General features: G+C 38.8%; 1 protein-coding gene across 2 annotated transcripts; it reads right to left on the bottom strand.

Moving 5' to 3' along the window:
* Window positions 1–3,634: 3,634 nt before the first annotated feature.
* Window positions 3,635–19,335, bottom strand: POLR3F (RNA polymerase III subunit F). Of its 2 annotated transcripts, XM_069496063.1 has the most exons (9): window positions 18,944–19,335; window positions 17,771–17,888; window positions 12,904–12,971; window positions 12,341–12,408; window positions 10,924–11,036; window positions 6,678–6,821; window positions 6,348–6,455; window positions 5,297–5,488; window positions 3,635–3,910 (listed from the first exon to the last, which is right to left on the bottom strand). In XM_069496063.1, the coding sequence occupies exons 1-9, from the start codon at window positions 19,003–19,005 to the stop codon at window positions 3,833–3,835; spliced, it is 951 nt and encodes a 316-aa protein (XP_069352164.1). In that variant the 5' UTR covers window positions 19,006–19,335; the 3' UTR covers window positions 3,635–3,832. The 2 variants fall into 2 exon arrangements, with proteins under 2 accessions (XP_069352164.1, XP_069352165.1); XM_069496064.1 differs by lacking the exon at window positions 6,678–6,821.
* Between the last annotated feature and the right edge of the window lie 8 nt (window positions 19,336–19,343).

Here is a 19,343-nt window from a genome sequence, read left to right as displayed (position 1 = left end):
GCACTGAACATGTATTACTTTTATAGTTAAAAATAATTAAGATTGGAAACAACTTATTTGACTAGTGACAAGCAAATTAATCAGTTGAATAATGATGTTCTTTAAGAGGCTTTTTAGCACTGATTTGGCCAAACTTATAATCAAAGTTTGATTCTATTTGAATTATTTGGAAATTAGTAATTGTGTTACTCTCTGCCTTGTTTTCTGAAATCCTTTCTTTAAAAAACTTACTTATACACAAAATAACAGTTCATAAAACTTTGTTGTCCCTTCCCTCCATAGAAATAAAAAAATATATACAAATTGAGAAATAATTCTGATATTCTTCATTCCTAATAAAAGTAATTAAGATAGACCTATATGATTGTTGAGCTGTGCTGCCCAATACAGTAATCAATAGCCAGAGGTAGCTATAAAATTAAAAATTCAGTTCTCTAGTCAAACTGGTCATATTAAAGTGCTCAATAGGTGGCTATGGTTATCTTATTGGACAGTAGATATATTTCCATCATTATAGAAAGCTCTATGGACAGCATTGGTCTAGGCCATAAGTATTTTATATTCTTTCCTCACCCACCATCCAATAATGAACAATAGTTCACAGTAAAAGTGACTCAATTCGAAATTACTTTTTTCACTAGTTTGCTTAGTTGATCACTGTCAAAATTACAGGTTTATAAAATTTGCTCATCGCCAACTAAGATCAGGGGAGTTTCATGGGAGAATTCACATAAACTGTTGATTAAAAACCTTAGAATCATGGACTCTCGTGATTTCTATGTTTGATTCTCTGCGGATCATCATCAATCATAGAGAAGCCTCAACAGACTCTGGGGAGTATCCATTCTTGGGTGAGCAAAATACCTAATACTAGATGGAAACCAGCTGTAAGTACTAGGACTTCATTTGCAATTTGATTTTTTGGTGTTTTCATGAGGCTCAAGCCCCATAGTTTGTTTTGGTCACTTTATCCCTGTAGGATAAACAATCCATTTAACTATTCATCAGAGGTGCTGTATCTTTAAATCTTTAAATTGTTGTGTCAGTTAATATTCAGAATTAAAAATATGCTATTGGGGGGATGGGGAGGCATGGGCAATGTATATAGCCTGATCTTTTGTACCCCCATAATGAGCTGAATAACAAACAAACAAACAAAAAATATGCTATGGGAAAAAAGTTGAAAGGGTCTCTTTATTCTGGTGAGGCAAGGAATACTTTTGTTTAGCCATTGATTAAGCTCTAAAAATCAATCTCTGGCTATCAAGTCATAATCCAAAGTCTATATTTAAAAGATATGCTGGGCCAGGCACAGCTCACGCCTGTAATCCTAGCACTCTGGGAGGCCGAGGCGGGAGGATTGCTTGAGGCCGGAAGTTTGAGATGAGCCTGTGTAAGAGCAAGAGCCCTTCTCTACTAAAAATGGAAAAATCAGCCGGGCATTGTGGCGCACCCCTGTAGTCCCAGATACTGGGGAGGCTGAGGCAGGAGGATTGCTCCAAGCCCAGGAGTTTGAGGTTGCTGTGAGCTCTGACGCCATGGCACTCTAGCCCAGGAAACAGAGCAAGACTCTGTCTCAAAAAAAAAAAAAAAAAGAAGAAAAACTGCTGGTTCCATCTCCTCAGTTTTAACTCTTCTCTAAGATCAGTTTTCTTATTAAATAAAACTAAAGCCTCTTTGATAGGCCAAGTCCCAGGAAGTACAGACATTGTTTTTACCAATCCAGCTGTCACTGAGGGTAGAAGAGAAACTCTACGTTTCAGGCTCCCAAATCCTTCTGTATCTTATATATATTCAATACTTGAAATACCCTTTGTTACAAAGAGCTAATATTATCAAATGCTAATTCTATACAGCTGGCCACAGAAATTATCTGATAAAAATTGGTTACTGAGCTGAATTTTATTTTACTGATACCATTTATCTCAAAATAACTTTTCTGATGTTGTCCACTTAGAGCTCTCCAAACTGGTGTTAGTAGTCCGGCCTCAGTAGTAGCTGACCTTGAATTCCTTTCTGTTGGTCCATGTTTTTGGCTTGGATACAGAAACTTTTAAGTGGAGCTACAAAGTGAAAATACAACAGCTAAGATCCTAAAAAGCTCTGCAGCTAACTTCTGAGCATCAATACATCAAATAACCTAGTGTTTTCTATGTGGCTGATGATTGGAACTGAAAGTGCTATTAGAACTGAGGACAATTATAATGGCTTTTTGCTTAGACATAACATACCATGATTTTTATAACAGAATAAGGAAAGGAAACAAATCTAAAACAGGATAAGAAGAATGATATCCACCCCCCACAACAAAGTGTGAATGGAGGACAATGGATTATTTTTTGTTTTAATTTTAGTTAAATGATTAGACATTGTCTTAGTGTTTTCTGTCTGCCATAACAGAATACCATAGGCTGGTGCTAACAGAAATTTATTTCTCACAATTCTGGAGGCTGGGAATTCTAAGATCAAGGTACTTATAGATTTGGTGTCTGGTGAGAGCCCACTCTGATTCATAGATAGTTGTCTCCTGCCTGTGTCCTCACGTGGCACAAGGGGCAATGGAGCAGTCTGGGTTTCTTTTCTAAGGGCACTAATCCTATTGTTAAGGGCTTCACCCTCCTATCACCTCTCAAATGCCGCCCCCCCCCCCCCAAATATTATCACATAGAGGATTAGATTTCAACATCTGAATTTTGGGGGCACACAAACATTCAGTCTATTGTAGACACTAAATAAGAATCTAGGGAAAATTCTAGCCAATAATACAATTGAGCCATAGAGTAAAATTTGTAAGACTTTAATAAAGAACAGTGAAAATATTCCCTGTAGGATGAAAATGATAATATTTATGCACTGAAAATACATCCTTGACAATAGTCATTGTTTGGTTTTGAAGAATGGTAGCATAATCCTCTCAAAGAATATTTCGTTTTTTTGAGACAGAGTCTCACTTTGTTGCCCAGGCTAGAGTGCTGTGATGTCAGCCTAGCTCACAGCAACCTCAAACTCCTGGGCTCAAGCAATCCTCCTGCCTCAGCCTCCCGAGTAGCTGGGACTATAGGCATGTGCCACCATGCCCGGCTCATCTTTTTTATATATATATATATATATATATATATATATTTAGTTGTCCAGCTAATTTCTTTCTATTTTTAGTAGAGACGGGGTCTCGCTCTTGCTCAGGCTGGTCTCGAACTTCTGAGCTCAAACGATCCGCCTGCCTCGGCCTCCCAGAGTGCTAGGATTACAGGCGTGAGCCACCGCGCCTGGCCTCAAAGATTATTTCTGATGTAAAAGGAATTAGCAGTGTGTGGAAAAGGTATGTTCTATTCTCTCCTTTAGTTATGTCCCAAATTTGTATACTTTTCATTTCTTAATGAAACTACTGAGAAAATAGAAAACAAAACTGGTGGTAGTGAGCCAGATACAAAAAACTTCCAATGAAGACCTTAAGAAATAACTTTAAATAGAACATATTTACACTCTAGCCATTATCCTGGTACTTGGTAAATATGGGTTTGTTGGCTTATTTTTCCGTGACCCATCAAAATTCTCAGAAGCTTCAGAAGATGTGATCCTCCACAATTTCAAAGGATTTTATTTGCTGAAGAATGGATTTCACTACTGACCTTATTTGTTTCATATTCTGTTGGGTACTTTACCAATATAAATTTAGTCCTCATAAATTAAAAAATATGTTTTCATAGCAGCAAGTCTATATCCATTATTATGAAGTTTGCTTTGAAGGAGATTTGACGTTCCATCATGATTAAATTGTCTTCTCACAAAGTAACTTCATTTGCAAAATGTCAGTAAAGTTCATAACTTTCTATTAAAATTCAAGCCACTCTGTCATGTAAATACAGTTAGATGGTGAAATCTCACCACCTTCATGGCAGTCATCAAACACCTTTAAAAAAAGAAAAAACAGTTTATATTCAAACTAAAGTTTTAAAATATCTAAGACCCAACCACCTATTTAAAGCAATATTAAAAACAAAGTTTCAAATTGAAAGGGATTAGGACTGTATTTAAGAACATATTATAATGGGGCCTGCTTTGAGATTATAAAGTTATGAGAGGCCTTTTACAGTGGCATTAAGATGATCATGTTCACCTGCCACTGGGCAAAAGGCTAACGGCAGGTAACAGGAGTACAGGAAGGGAGGGAGATCTATACATATGAATTAATTAATTTTCACTAATTGAGTGTTTCATGTTTAGCTATCTTCCATTTTGTGAAGGGTGCTAAATAGAATCCCCAACGTGTCAGCCTTTTATCTAGGAGTTGAAACCAGGGTGTGGAGAGCTTAGGGACATAGACAGGGGCCAGAAACAAAGCACAGACTAGCAGCCTGAGAATATAAATGCCACGGGGACTGGGACAGTGTTTCCTGCTCTCTGTTGTGTCCTCAGTGCCTACAGTACAGAGTTCACACTCATAACCTATCTGGGGACAGATGACTGCATAGTGCTGGGGCATGCTGTAAGCGGAAAGATGTGATCTCTGGGTTTGAATCCTGGTTGTTTCTTCTAAGCTGTATGCTCTCAGGTCTTCCTAAGCTCCCTCATTCTTAAGGTAAAATAACACCACTAGCTTTAAGGACAAAGAAGGATTAAATGAGACCACCTATGAAAGCCATCAGGGGCAGGGCGCGGTGGCTCACGCCTGTAATCCTAGCACTCTGGGAGGCCGAGGCGGGTGGATCGCTCAAGGTCAGGAGTTCGAGACCAGCCTGAGCGAGACCCCGTCTCTACTAAAAATAGAAAGACATTATATGGACAACTAAAAATCTATATAGAAAAAATTAGCCGGGCATAGTGGCGCATGCCTGTAGTCCCAGCTACTCGGGAGGCTGAGGCAGTAGGATCGCTTAAGCCGAGGAGTCTGAGGTTGCTGTGAGCTAAGCTGACGCCACGGCACTCACTCTAGCCTGGGCAACAAAGTGAGACGCTGTCTCAACAAAAAAAAAAAAAAAAAGAAAGTCATCAGGGACACACCTGGCCCATGGCAGGTTCTCAACAAATCTCATTTCCCTCCCTCATCAGAAAGTGTCCATTTCAGGGCCAAAAGCAGGAAAATGCAAATGTCTTTAACCTGGTTATTCCAAAAAAGAATGTAAGGCAATGATTTGTTCATTAAATGTTCAGACAGACATTTAATGAACAGGTTACATGGAGGTTTGAGCAGCTTGGTCAACTCCAATGTGAGAATACCGGGGTGTGCTTGCTCTGATTTCTTTATGTGGCATTTGCGCCTGGCAGTCAAGTGTAAAGTGAAGCCACTTTAACTCACCGGGCAGAGTCCACAGGGTGCCCGGACCAAACCTGTGGGTGGGATGATTGGATTGACTGCCCTGTACAGCTTCATGTGTCCGTCCACACTGCCAACTGTACCTTCTTTTGCAGCAATGATAGTCATCTCCACTTTCCCATCATAAATGAGTGTATTCAGGATAGTTTCAATGTCCTCCATGGACAACTCTACCTAAAAAAGGGATACATTAGAAAGGACACAAAAAGGACAAGGAGACATCCATTTGGAGGGTGTTATAAACAGTAATGGGTCACAATTCTATGGTGAAATGGGAGCAGCATTATGCTGGAGAGGAATGAACAACAGTCAAAGTTAACATAAACCACTGACATGTTAGGGACAGAAATCTCATGCTGAGTTTGATACTTTTCTAATGTCCTCAACTCCTAAGTAAAATGTAGAAGTCTCAGAAGGTAATGGTGGAGATTTATAAAATGTTTGAGCAGAAAAGTACTTTAGACATCAGATAGTCCAAGTTCCTAGTTCTTAATAAATGAGAAATCTGGGGCCCAGGAAATGAAAATGACTTGTCCAAGTGGCCACTTTGACTTCTTCACTGTGAAAAGCATCAGTGTCTTTATGTACAGGTCTTCAAAAGAATGTGCTGATAATACCATTTACATCTCCAAAGTAAGAAAATACCAATAAATGACAACTGATGTCATGACTAATATTATGCACATATGCTGAAATGTCCCTGAGAAAGTCAAGAACTTGTCAGAACAGACTTTTAAATTTGGGGGGTGAAATGCACTGCCAGGACTGCAGTACGCTGCTTGCTCTATGTCCCAAGCTCAGGACCAGTTCAGAGAGTGCCTGATGGCAGTGACTGCCTTTGCCTATGGTACAGAACAGTATTCAGTATTCTCCCACAGTGGGTTCTGCAGAATGTTCATGACTATCATCTGAGAAAAAGGGTCTGGGTCAAATACATTTTGGATATACACTGTAAACTATATCCTTATGATGAAGAATAAGTTTTAAAAATAAGATAAAAATTATATGAAAAGGTTATAAACTGAATTCTGACCTTACTGATCCCCAGTTCACAGATATATTTCCACACTTCGTGTGATGAAGCAAATGAACTATTTCTTTGTATCACTGGATTCTGTTTGCTTTCTCGTGCTGTTTCTGCCTATAAGAGTTTAAACATAAGAAATCTAAGCAAGAATTCTGGTGAGTGTTTTCTGAATACAATTTATACTGAGTCAAACAAACAGCAGAAGATATTTTGTTTAGTAAATTTCCAATTTCAGATTTTTAATTCCCACAAAATATGCTATACAAGATTAAAATCCTTTATAAAGAAACTTTTTCAAAGAAGATTTGCAGTGATGTTTCCTCAGTTATGCCTCACCTTGGTTTGTAGGAATTTAAAACACTGTTGGTTAAGCACCTCTACAAATTCAGATTCAAAATCTTGGTCACTATACCAGGCTCCACCAGTCACAGATCGGTCTGGCTGCAGGTTATAGAGCATATACACCTTCTTTTTTGAGGCCTAGGAAAAAACGGCACAGTTCATGTGTCTATAATAGTTTCTGAAAACTAAATAAAAAAATAAACTTACATATTTTAGATTGGTTTTAGAAATACACAATTATCACAAAGATAGTAAAGAAAGTTCTCATATACTCCATGCCCACTTCCCCTATTACTTACATTTTGTATTAGCGCATTACATTTGTCACAATTAATAAACCAATATTAATACATCACTATTAACTGAAGTTCATACTTTACCCAGATTTCATCAGTTTTCCTTCAATGTACTTTTCTGCTCCAGGATCATGCTACATTTAGTTGTCATCTCTCCTTAGGCTCCTTTTGGTTGTGACAATCTCTCAAACTCTTATAAATATCAGTATGGACTCATGAGTATTTATTTTATACTTTTCAGTTACAAAGCTTCATTCTGGAACCCTTCCAGACCTTGCCCTCTTCTGTTGGCTGGTTCTTTGTGTTCTTTATCATAAAACCATAATGGTAAGAATAGCGCTTTCCTGAATTCTGTGAGTCATTCTAGTGAATTATTGAACCTGAGGGGGTAATGGGAACCCACAAATTTGTAGCCACTTGGTCAAAGTGTGGGTGGCCTGGGTACTCCTGAACTTGTGACTGGTCTCTAAAGTGAGGACAGTCTTGGGGAAGACTGTGCCTTTAACCTGTGAAATTTGGGACTTAACTCCAGGTAGTTAGAATTGCATTGCAGCCAGCATCCCCAATCCACCTACATAAACGTTCAAGACAAGCATACTACATGTAGTGGTATCAGAATGATTAACCAGGAGCCTCATGGGAAATAACTCAATCAGTTCAAATACAGTGAATACAGTGGTTATGTACGTTTCCTTTTGCCTTTAGTCTTACAAACCACTTATTTCCACAGTTACTTAGGTCAGCACCTTATTCCTCTACCTTTTTCAGTGAGGTTGTCTGTTACTTTTGTAATACATTTAGTGTCTGCTGTTACATTCTGCATTCCACCCTAGTATCCCCCCATCTCCCAAATGACTTTAAAAATTGGTACACATTAAGATTTCTCAGCTGGGTGTAGTGGTGCACTTGTGCAGTCCCATCTACAAGGGAGGCTGGAACAAGACGATTGCTTGAGCCTAGGCGTTCATCCAGCCTGGGCAACATAGCAAGACTTAGTCTCAAAAAAGAAAAAACAAAAGGGGGAAAAAAAAACAGATTTATTCTTTGTACTATAAAGTTGTATGGGTTTTGACACATCCTTAATGCTTGTGTCATACAGAACAGTTTCACTACCCTAAAAATTATCTCCTGTGCTTCATCTATTCAACTTTCTCTATCATCCCATCCCCACCCCCTGGCAACTGATCTTTTTACTGTCTCTACAGGTTTGCCTTTTCCAGGATGTCATATAGTTGGAATCATATAGCATGCGGCCTTTTCAGATTGGCTTCTTACACTTAGTAACATGCATTTAAGATTCATACATGTCTTTTCATGATAGCTCATTTCTTTTTATCACTGAATAATATTCTGGTTTGTTTATCCACTCACCTATTGAAGGACATCTTGGTTGCTTCCAGTTTTTGGAGATTATGAACAAAACAGCTATAAACATTCACGTGTAGACATAGTTTTCAAATCAGTTGGGTAAATAATTAGAAGCATGACTGCTGGATCTCGTGGCAAGACTTTGTTTAGTTTTTAAGAAACTGCCCAACTGTTTTACAAAGTGGCTATACCATTCAGCATTATTACCAGAAATGAATGAGTGTTCCTGTTAGTCTGTAGCTTGCCAGCATATGGTATCATCAATTTTTAGATTTTAACCATTCTAATAGGTGTGTAGTGGTATCTCACTACACTAAAACAAATTTTTTTGTTTTTCTTTTTGAGACAGAGTCTCGCTCTGTTGCCCCAGCTAGAGTGCAGTGATGTCATCATAGCTCACTGCAACCTCAAACTCCTGGGCTCAAGCAATCCTCCTGCCTCAACCTCCTGAATAGCTGCAACTACAGGTGTGTGCCACGACGCCTGGCTAATTTTTCTATTTTTTTGTAGAGATGGGGTCTTGCTCTTGCTCAGGCTGGTCTTGAATTTCTGACCTTGAGTGATTCTCCTACCTCAGCCTCCCAGAATGCTAGGATTACAGGCAAGAGTCACTGAGGTGGCCCACATTGTTATTTTAATTTGCAATTTCTATTAATTATGATAAATAACGTTAAGCATCTTTTCATATGCTTATCTGCCATCTGTATATCTTCTTTGGAGAGGTATTGGTTCAGGTCTTTTGCCTATTTCTAATTGAATTGTTTATTGTCTTATTGTTGAATTTTAAGAGTTCTTCATATAATTTTAGAAACAAGTTCTTCATCAAATATGTGATTTGCAAATATGTTCTAGTATGTAGCTTGTCTTTTCATTCTTAACAGTGTCTTTCAGAACAAAAGTTTTAAATTTTAATAAAGTCCAACTTATCAATTTTTTTTCCGTAGATTGTACTATTAGTTTTGCATTTAAAAACTCATCAACAAACCCAAGGTTGTATCGATTTTCTCTTATGCTTTCTTCAAAAAAGAGTTTTGCCCTTTACAGTTACATCTAAGATTATTGTAATGCTTAAAAGGACATGGAAGTCCATCAACTGACCAATGAACAAAAGGTAGTATGTATCTGTACAGTGGAATTTACAATGCAATAAAAAGGAATAAAGTACAACATGGATAAACCTCGAAACATCATACTAAGTGAAAGAAGTCATACACAAAAGACCATATAATCTGTTATTCTGTTTATAGGAACTGTCCAGAATAGGCAAATCTATAGGGTAGAAAGTAGATTAGTGGTTGTCAGGGCCTGTGGGGAAGGAGGCTAGGAAGCGAATGCTAGTGGGGTCACATTTTAGGGTGATGAAAATGTTCTAAAATTAGAACAGTGGTGATGGCTGCACAACTTTGAGAATACACTAAAAACCATTGGGTTGTATGCTTTAAAAGAATGAATTTTATGGTATATGATTATAGCTCAATAAAGCTGTTATTAAAAATAAAGATATAGAAGGAAGATAGGGAAAATTAGGCTAGGTGATGGATACATGGGGATTCATTATATTATTTTCTCTACTTTTATATATGTTTTTAAAACTGTGGAAGAGATGCTATTCTAAATTAGGGAAGTAGTAAGATATAAATATCGTTTGATAAATAAAACCACTAATGAACATCAAATTCTTATATGCTAAAATTTGTATTCAAGAAAACTTTTTTTTTTGGAGATAAGGTCTTGTTCTGTTGCCTCGGCTAGAGTGTAGCAGTGTAATCGTAGCTCATTATAACCTTGAACTCCTGGGCTCCAGTGATCCTCCCATATCAGCCTCTCAGTAGCTGGGACTGCAGGTGTATGCCACCACACCTGGCTAATTTTTAAATTTTTTGTAGAGATGGGGACTTGCTACATGGCCCAGTTTGGTTTTGAATTCCTGGCCTCAAGCAATCCTCCCACCTTAGCCTCCCAAGTGCTGAGATTACAGGATTGAGCCACCATGCTCAGCCCAAGCAAACTTTATTCTAGGGAACTCTCAGCTCCTCTGACATCTAAATCAGTAAGGTAAGTGGCAGATGTCCCTGATGGAGACAGCTCTGGAGCATGGAACCCTAGGATGTGGTAGGGGTGGGGTGGGATGAGGAGGAAGAAACACACCAATGTACTGGAAACAAAGCTCCACCAGGGCAAGGATCTTTCTGACTTGTTCATTAATGTATCCTAAGCACCCAGAACCATGTGGCACACAGCAAACATTCAAGAGATATTTGTTGAATGTGTAAGCTAATAAGTTGGGGTAAATTATTTTACATACCACAAAATCTAGGAATAATGTTCATGACTCCAAAAATTGTTCACTGAAGACAGTAAAAGAGTTTTGGGTTTTTTAGTGGGTCAGACACCAGGAGTTAACAAGGTAGTGGCAAATCTAAGCAGCAGCTCCAAACCAATCCAATATAAGCTAATGTTTTTTTAAGTCTTTTTTGACCAGTTATTTTAAATCACAGCATAGCTTTCAAGAATAAAAACTTGAAATACACTTCAAGCAACATAGGTAAGTGAATATTCGAGGAAGAACTACTCACTGCTACTGACTTAACAGCTTTAATAAGCTTTTTACTTTCCAAATTCTTCAGAATTTTGTTGATTTCTGTTAATGGCAAGTTACTTTTGTATCGAATATCTCTGCTCCATATTCCTATGAGAAAGTAAAGTAAATTAAGTTGAACTATGGTGTTCCTGGATTTTTGTTTCTATTCATATAGCGTATATCTTATTACAAAACTGGCAAAATTAAGCTCACAGTAAAAATTAAATGACTTAGATGTAAGAACCTTGGCTAAAGTAGCAAAAGTATGCAAAACAATATAGAAGTCATATGTTTTATATTCTAACTGGAAATTTCTTGGAATCCCAGTGTGGCACATTTTAAAAAATCCATGAAAAGGATGTTTTTGTAATGGAAGAAAAAATAATGAATACTATTGAATTAACTATGTCATCCCTTCTATCTTCTCCTGTACCCTAATCTGTTTTCTGGTATTTTCACTTTAGATTGTAAGTGTAAAAAACAAACTTAAATTTGGGTCAGGGTCAACTGCCGTCCTTAACTGGGAACAAGAAAGCTCCTTTGCATGCATGTAATCCATTATTGATACACCACTATATTTATGAGATGGAAAAAGGAAGTCTGTAGTTCTTACAGCTGCTAAAAGCCCTGCATGGGAAGCTATGATTTCTCTTTCAAAGAAGGAAATAAGTGTTATATGTGGAAAGGGAATGTATGTAAAAATATTTTGCTTTATATTCTTCCCAAGGTAGAGGCATAACGAGATAGGAAGATTAAAAAGAAAATACAGAATGGCTTTCTCATAGGACATGTTATATTTATTAATAAATATAAGAATTATATTTTAGATTACATCATAATTTTTCAAGGTCATATCAATGACTCAAAAGATCCTAAATCGTATTAAGTGCAATCTATATACAGTTCCTCAAGGGAGACAGGAGGGGAACCACAGCTGCTGAGGGGCATCCGTCAAGACATTGCTACCCTGTACTAGGTATCCCTCAGGTCCTTGCAAATACCAGAGGTGTTATTATCCATAATTTGTAGTTAAGATGAAGAAACTGAGGCTCACAAAATTTAAGTAACTTGCTGACGTCATGTAGCTAGAAAGTAAGGATGTTTTTTTAAAAAATTAAGCATTTATTTTGAATAGATAATACATTCATGTGGCTCAGAATTCAGAAGTCTTTTTCCAACACTGGCTATGGCCATCTCGTTCCTGCCCCTTCCAAGGTAACAATGGCATCACTCTTGGGTTTCCTTCAGGCACATGCATGTTATATATGTATGCTCTGTTCCTGTCTTCCCTGTTTCACACAAGTGGCAGCACACTCTACACACCGAGCCCTACCCTGGGAAACTGGGGTTTCAGTCCCTATATCTAGGCCCAAAGGCAATGTTTTTTTCTGCTTTATCCTTCACATGCTTACCTTTATTTCCTGCATCCTCTATGATTTGATAGACTAGTTTTTCTTGGTTATCTGATCCCTTCATTTTACTGCAGAGAAATAAAACAGAATTAAAAAGGCAAAGGGGCACAGGATGATCTAACAATCTACATGACTACTTAAATGAATTAGCAGACAAGGTCACCACGGTGACATATTTACCAAAAGAAGGGCTTACCTTAAAAAGAATGAGACAGAGCTGTGTGTATCAACATGAAAAGGTGTCCAAGATACAGTAAGTGAAAAAAACAAGTTGCAAAACAGTATGGATAGCATGATCCCATTTTTGTTTAAAAAAAAAAAAAAAGAGAGAGATTATATATAAATATATAATCATCTATGTGTATTTATATATATCTAGAAGAAAGGATATATACTAAGTTATTAAGAGCAGTTACCTCTGGGAAATGGAATGTATTATAGGAGGCAGGGATGATATGCAGGACAGGTTTACATTATGCAATTTTGTATTAGCTTTTTTCCAATACATATTATTACTTTGTAAAAATTAAAATTTTCTTAAAATTAAAAAGATAAGTGCTTACCCAGCATTCTGAGAGTCTTTTATTCTATATAAAAGGCCTGTATTGCTCCTTAAGAGATCCAACTGACCCTGAAGTTTTAAAAATTGAAAATAAGAGTCAATTATTTTGGAGCTATATTAAATCCAATGCCAAATGTTAATGCATTAAAAGTTTTATTACATAGACTAAAATAGTCTACTTCTCACAGTTATTTGTCAGTTCCTCACTTCCAACTTACATTTTTGCTTATATATCGCACACAATGTATTCTTCAAAACCTAGGTCTTTATGTTAAAAATTTTCAAAATAGCAATACTAACAATTTCCTATATGCTACATCATGGCTTAGTTATATGATCAATGCATAAAGAATTTTTAAAAAGCAGCTTTACAATAAATAAAAATCTATATTCAAATTCAAATCCAAATTAAATATATACTGTGGGGAGTTAGCCAAGCTCCCCGCAAAAGTTCAGGTTCCTCAGACAGGGGTCATCGCAAAGGATGAAAAAATAGTAGGAAACAAATAAAAATAATACACAGAGCCAAAGATATAGTTTATAAAGTAAAGATTTATGAAGATAGATAAAGCAGGGTGCCCGTAAGTTTACATCTCTTCCCACGGAAATGCAACCCAGACTGAAGTTTTACGCAGAGACTTATAGGGCAGATACAGGTTCTCGGTTGCCAAGGGCAACGGGATTTACATAACGATAGGTAGTTTGGTTTAGTGTCAAAGTCTTCTAAAAAGCTACTAGTATCCTTTAACTCTAGGTGAACAATGAGATATAAAATCTTCTTAGGGCAAACTTCTAAGTTTTATGATAAGGCTATTACTTTAGCAAAAACAGAGACATCGTGGCTCTGGTTATTGTGTATTTAGAACAGAGATTTCTGAAGTCAAGCTTGAGCTGTCTCTTATGCTATTTACTTTAACCGCATGGTTTCCTCTGGGCCTGGCTCGGGCAGCATATCTTTTTTTTTATTTTATTTTTTTATTTTATTTTATTTTTTTTTGAGACAGAGTCTCACTCTGTTGCCCAGGCTAGAGTGAGTGCCGTGGCGTCAGCCTAGCTCACAGCAACCTCAAACTCCTGAGCTCAAGCGATCCTCCTGTCTCAGCCTCCCCGAGTAGCTGGGACTACAGGCATGCACCACCATGCCCGGCTAATTTTTTCTATATATATTTTTAGCTGTCCATATAATTTCTTTCTATTTTTAGTAGAGACGGGGTCTCGCTCTTGCTCAGGCTGGTCTCGAACTCCTGAGCTCAAACGATCCGCCCACCTCGGCCTCCCAGAGTGCTAGGATTACAGGCGTGAGCCACCGCGCCCGGCCCGGGCAGCATATCTTATGATCAGCTCTCATCTCTGGTGGCCTTGTTGATCAGCTCTGGCATCCCGTGGCTCTAGGCAAGACCTGCTTTGTTGGCTGGGCATGGTGGCTCACGCCTGTAATCCTAGCACTCTGGGAGGCCAAGGCGGGTGGATCGTTTGAGCTCAGGAGTTCCAGACTAGCCTGAGCAAGAGCGAGACCCCGTCTCTACTAAAAATAGAAAGAATTATATTGACAAAAAAAAAAAAAAAAAAAAAGACCTGCTTTGTTTTTCAAAACAGGTGAAAGCCATAGGCCCGCCTTGGAAAGCAGCTGCTACTGACCATTGAGATGCCCTCCAGAGGCAAGGCAGCTTTTGATATGTGAACTAACATGTTTACGACACATTTACATTTTCCTTTAGGGCAAAGCCTTGTTTGACTTCTGAAATCATATCTGTTTCTAAAAATATATAGGACATTTCTATAAGCCAATATTTCTTAGGCTCAACAATATACAATATAAAGTATAGTTTGTACAAATAAAAACTTCAAATAAAGGCTAAACATGCATATTCTGTTGCACAATGACTAAATAAAATTTATAAAGTTAATGGTGACATCTACTAATATGCATTTTTATTGTGTTACATGAAAATTAGGCATATAAGTCACCCACTGAATAAAAGGACTACAGTAGTATTGTTTTTTATATAACAAATCAAAAATAAAATGAAGCATGTATTGTCATGTTTCTAAATTTCCTTGGGCCTGAACGTAGGAGAACCCAGATGGCTGTATCGTTGGGTTTCTGACAGTTCTCAAAAGCCATGTTGAGAGGGGCCCCATTCTCATGTGTTAAGACTGGACAGACTTATGACCTGGAAACTGGTTTACATACTGGATGAACAGTGACACCCTCCATCCATTCCCCTGACCCCACTAAGTGGCAAAGTGGGACCACAAAGCTTAATTTGGAGGCTCCATTCAGTCGTTTATTCAGCCAATGAATATTTACCAAATGCTTGTTCTGTGCCAGGTGTTATGATAGGTGTTCAGGGGAACAAACATGAATTCTAAAAGGGAAATACACAGTTAACATCAATCATTTGGTTGGCATTAACACAGAGGTAAGTAAAGAGAAGAGGCTGTGGCCCAATCCTGGGGTGCAGGGTGGTTTCCTGGAGACAATGGCAAAGCTGAGTCCCAAAGGATAACAGGGAGTTAGTGAGTCTGTGAAGAAAGGGAAGAGGAAAAGCCTTCAGATCAGGGACAGCATGAACCAAAGCCCTGAGGCATGAAACAGCATGATGCGGCAAGAAACCAAAAACAATCTGTTGTGTTCCTCTGAAGCATAACTTTTGAGGCAAAATGGTGGAGAATATGAAGCTGGCAAGGAAGGCAGGGGCTCAGTGTGGTAAACCCAGGAGATTGAGCTTGAATCTCCAGTACTGACAGATTTTAGGTGGTAGAGTGACTTGGTCAGACCTGCATTTGAGACAGATCAGGCTGGCTTCTCTGAGGCAGATGGAGTCAGGAAAGCCAGTTAGGATGCTACTGCACCAGTCCAGGTAAAAGCCAAGAGCTTAGACCCATGCAGGAGTAGCAGCAATGGAAATGGGGGAACAAATTTGAGAACTGTTTAAAAAAGTCAAAACACTTTGTGATTTATTAATAATCACTCCCTTGCTTAATACCCTTTGGGAGCTCTACCTCTGCCTATAGCCTATAGCCAATAGGACTGGCAGTGGACAAGCAATTGCAGAGGTGGTAAAAGGGAGGGAGGTGCTAAGGATGATTTTTAATCAGAAAGGAAAGGGCTGCGTGGGTGGTCAGAGGCCAAAAAGGGAACATTTTCCACTGCCACAACATCCCAGAATCCCTTCCTCCATTCTTCCTGAAGCTGAAGACCTTCACCACAGTGAATTGACTAGAAATCACCAAAACTCTTTTTGCTTCTTTTTATAAATAAAGTTTTATTAGAACATAGCCATACTCATTAGTTTATCTATCATCATCCACGGCTGCTTCTTGCTAAAGTGAAAGAATTGAGTAGCTGTGACAGAAACTATACAGCCCACAAAGCCTAAAACATATGCTATGGGGCACTTTATAGAAAAAGCTTGCCAACCTCTGAGCTAGAGAGTTGAAGGAAATGGTTTAACAAAAGGTTCACCTTTCCCCAAATCTCCATATCCAGAGCCTTAAGATCCAACAAGGCTGGCAGATTTAAAAAACAACTCAGTCATTCATGAGGTCTTAGTGTAGAACACTTTTACCTGATTGCTACTAAAACCAAACTGAATGCTCTCAGGAAATGGGAGTTTTTTTTTTTTTTTTTTTTTTTTTGATAATGGGGGAAAGGAAGGAGAAATAAATTTAGAGCAAAGGGTACCATTAGATGGGTGTTTAAACAATTTTTTTTTGTTTTGTTTTTGGACAGCTCGAGGACAATGACATTAGAGTCCCTGGTTCTTAAAGACAGAAGAGGTAAGAACAGGTAGAAGGGCTTCACTGAAAAACCCTACTGTAATGTCACTGGGGGCTGAAGCTACACTTCTTCCTAAAGGCCCAGCACTACTATCTTTCAACTGGACTTCTTCGTGCTTCCTGAAATGCTCATAATGACAATGTGGAAAGTGGCACCTTAATGAATGGGCTCTGTGATGACTCACAGAAAAATCAGGAGGGAGATATTTTGTAAGAAATGGCCCAAAACCAGCAGTAGGAAGCAAACAGAAGGTGAGAACAGAGTATGCCTGTGTGCCCTTATGTATCTTAGTGTATTTGGTTAATAAATTTGGTTAATAATTATAACAGTTATAACAAAATACATTTATTTCATTTGTCTCATAAAAATGGTACATAATTATTTCTTCTTTTCTCAATTCAGGCAGTCTGAGCTATTTCCTGGTTTGGAGTCTTATCAGTCAAACCTGATACACTTTCTGGTTTTATGACTATTAGAGTTTTCCAGAGAAACAGAACCAATAGGATAGATGGATGGATGGATAGATAGACAGACAGACAGACATATCTACATATATATATGTGGAGAGAGAGAGAAATATATTTATTATAAAGTATTTGCTCATGTGATTATGGAGGCTGAAAGAGTCCCATGATCTGCCTTCAGCAAGCTGGAGATCCAGGAAAGTTGGTAGCGCAGATCAAAGGCCTGAATGCCAAGGGCCAATAGTGGTGATTTCAGTCCAAGTCTGAAAGTCTGAGAACTAGGAGTGTTGATGGCAGAAGATCCACATCCAAGCTCAGGCAGTCAGGCAGAGAGCAAACTCAACCTTCCTCCAGCATTTTGTTCTATGCAGGCCTTGAATGGAGTGGATGATGACCTCGCACAATGAGGCCACATCTGCTTTACTCAGTTCACCAATTCAAATGCTAATGAATTGAAACACCCTCACAGACACTCCTAGACATAATGTTTAACCAGATATTCGGGAATCCTGCGTCCCAGTCAAGTTGACACATGAAATTAACCATCACAACTACACAATAGGGCACAATGACAATCACAGCACATAAGTAATTATGCAAACTAATTGGGTTCACCTTACCATGGACAATAATCTATTAATGGCCACTGCTCGCTGCTGGGCTTCTATATGAGGCATTTCATTCTGAATTACTTGGTCTGTAATTCCATGAGGGAACTGGTGACATAATTCTATAATCCTAGAAGCAAAGGCATTAATGTTATTCTTCATGTTTACCTGTTTCAAGAAGGATTAGGGGAAAAATAAAAACAGAACAGTTTGAAATTGTGCTTTTTTCACATTTGGCAGATAATCTGGGCTTCTATGATGGTTTCCAATCAAAGCATGTTAGAAATTGAGGAAGATCATTTCTAAATACATGTTTACATTATTATTGTTATTTAAGGCGAGTATTTCTTTTCCTCACTAAGATAAACTTTAGAGCAAAAGTCTAACGAAAACACAGAAAAAATATTAAAGCTGAGACTTCAATGTTCTTAGATGAAATAAACATGACAAAGTTAAGCCATAAATCAGTAAGCAGGAGACATATGCAGACACCTCTGGTGCGAAGCCAAATTTTATTATGACAATTCACCATAATGACGGGCTGCTTATAGAATTATCCCTACCAAACAAAAATGAGTCCAAATATTCACCTTGTCAATTGGATCAATATATGTTATTCATAAGGTTTCAGAAAGTCGGGGTCTTTTAAAACTGTGTGATAACCTAAGAATAGCAGTGCACTGGTAAAGAGTATCAAACTGGAAGGGGCTTTAGGTGTCCTAAAAGTCTTGCACTGAAATCTTCTGGCTTAACGTTGCTTCGTAATCACAAACTGCACCCTAACTCTGCCCAATCATTTGGTCATGAGAGATCCCTTAGTGACAAGAGAGATCCTGAATCAGAACATGTACCCACCAGTACTGCGGGGGAAAAAAGCCGAGGGTCCTCTCTCAAGGCATAGATCACCTCAATGTAGCAAAGACCAGCAACATCGCAACCTCCCCAAAAGCATCAGGGCAAAGCCAGATAAAGTTGCAAGCTGCCAAACCCGTTTTGAACTTCCTAAGAGTTCTGCTCTCCAAGGGTGGGAGTGGGAGAGGGTCCAGAACCCCGCAATCTCTTTCCCACGTGTTCATTCAACTCGCTCCGGCCTCTCCTAAGGGCTCCGGGAGAAGGGGTCCAGCTGCCCAAATGACTCGCCGCCTGCGGCGTGTCCGAGCCAGGAAGCGAGCCTCCCTGGTTTACCTGTTTTCTATTTCCACCGGATCCGCGTCGGGGGGTTGCACCTTCACTTTCACCTCAGCCATGAGGGCGCAGTTCCCGACTCCCGGGGGAAGAGACGCACCAAGTCGCGAGATAGTGAGCCGGGGAGCCCCGGGAATCAGTGGAAGACAGAGCTAGGCCCTGCGTAAGGAACCTTTTTGTCGTGTCGAAGCCGGTCCTTCGTTGTCGGCTTGAGGCGGCCAAGCCACGCCCGCACCGCCCCACTCTCCGGAGCCACTGCAGCTTCTTATTCTTGTTTTCCAGAATGTCAATGTCTGTCGGACGAACAAGCCTGGTTCCCTTATTCTGAGTTGGGACGCCAGTTTTTAGCAATTATCAACCTCTGTGAAGGCATATTCTTGGATACCTGCGGTAAAGCCCC

Source organism: Eulemur rufifrons, chromosome 20 (genome assembly GCF_041146395.1).
Source record: "Eulemur rufifrons isolate Redbay chromosome 20, OSU_ERuf_1, whole genome shotgun sequence".
Classification (NCBI taxonomy): Eukaryota; Metazoa; Chordata; class Mammalia; order Primates; family Lemuridae; genus Eulemur; species Eulemur rufifrons.
The sequence above is the reverse complement of the archived record's forward strand: the minus strand, read 5'-3'. Positions and strand labels throughout refer to the sequence as shown.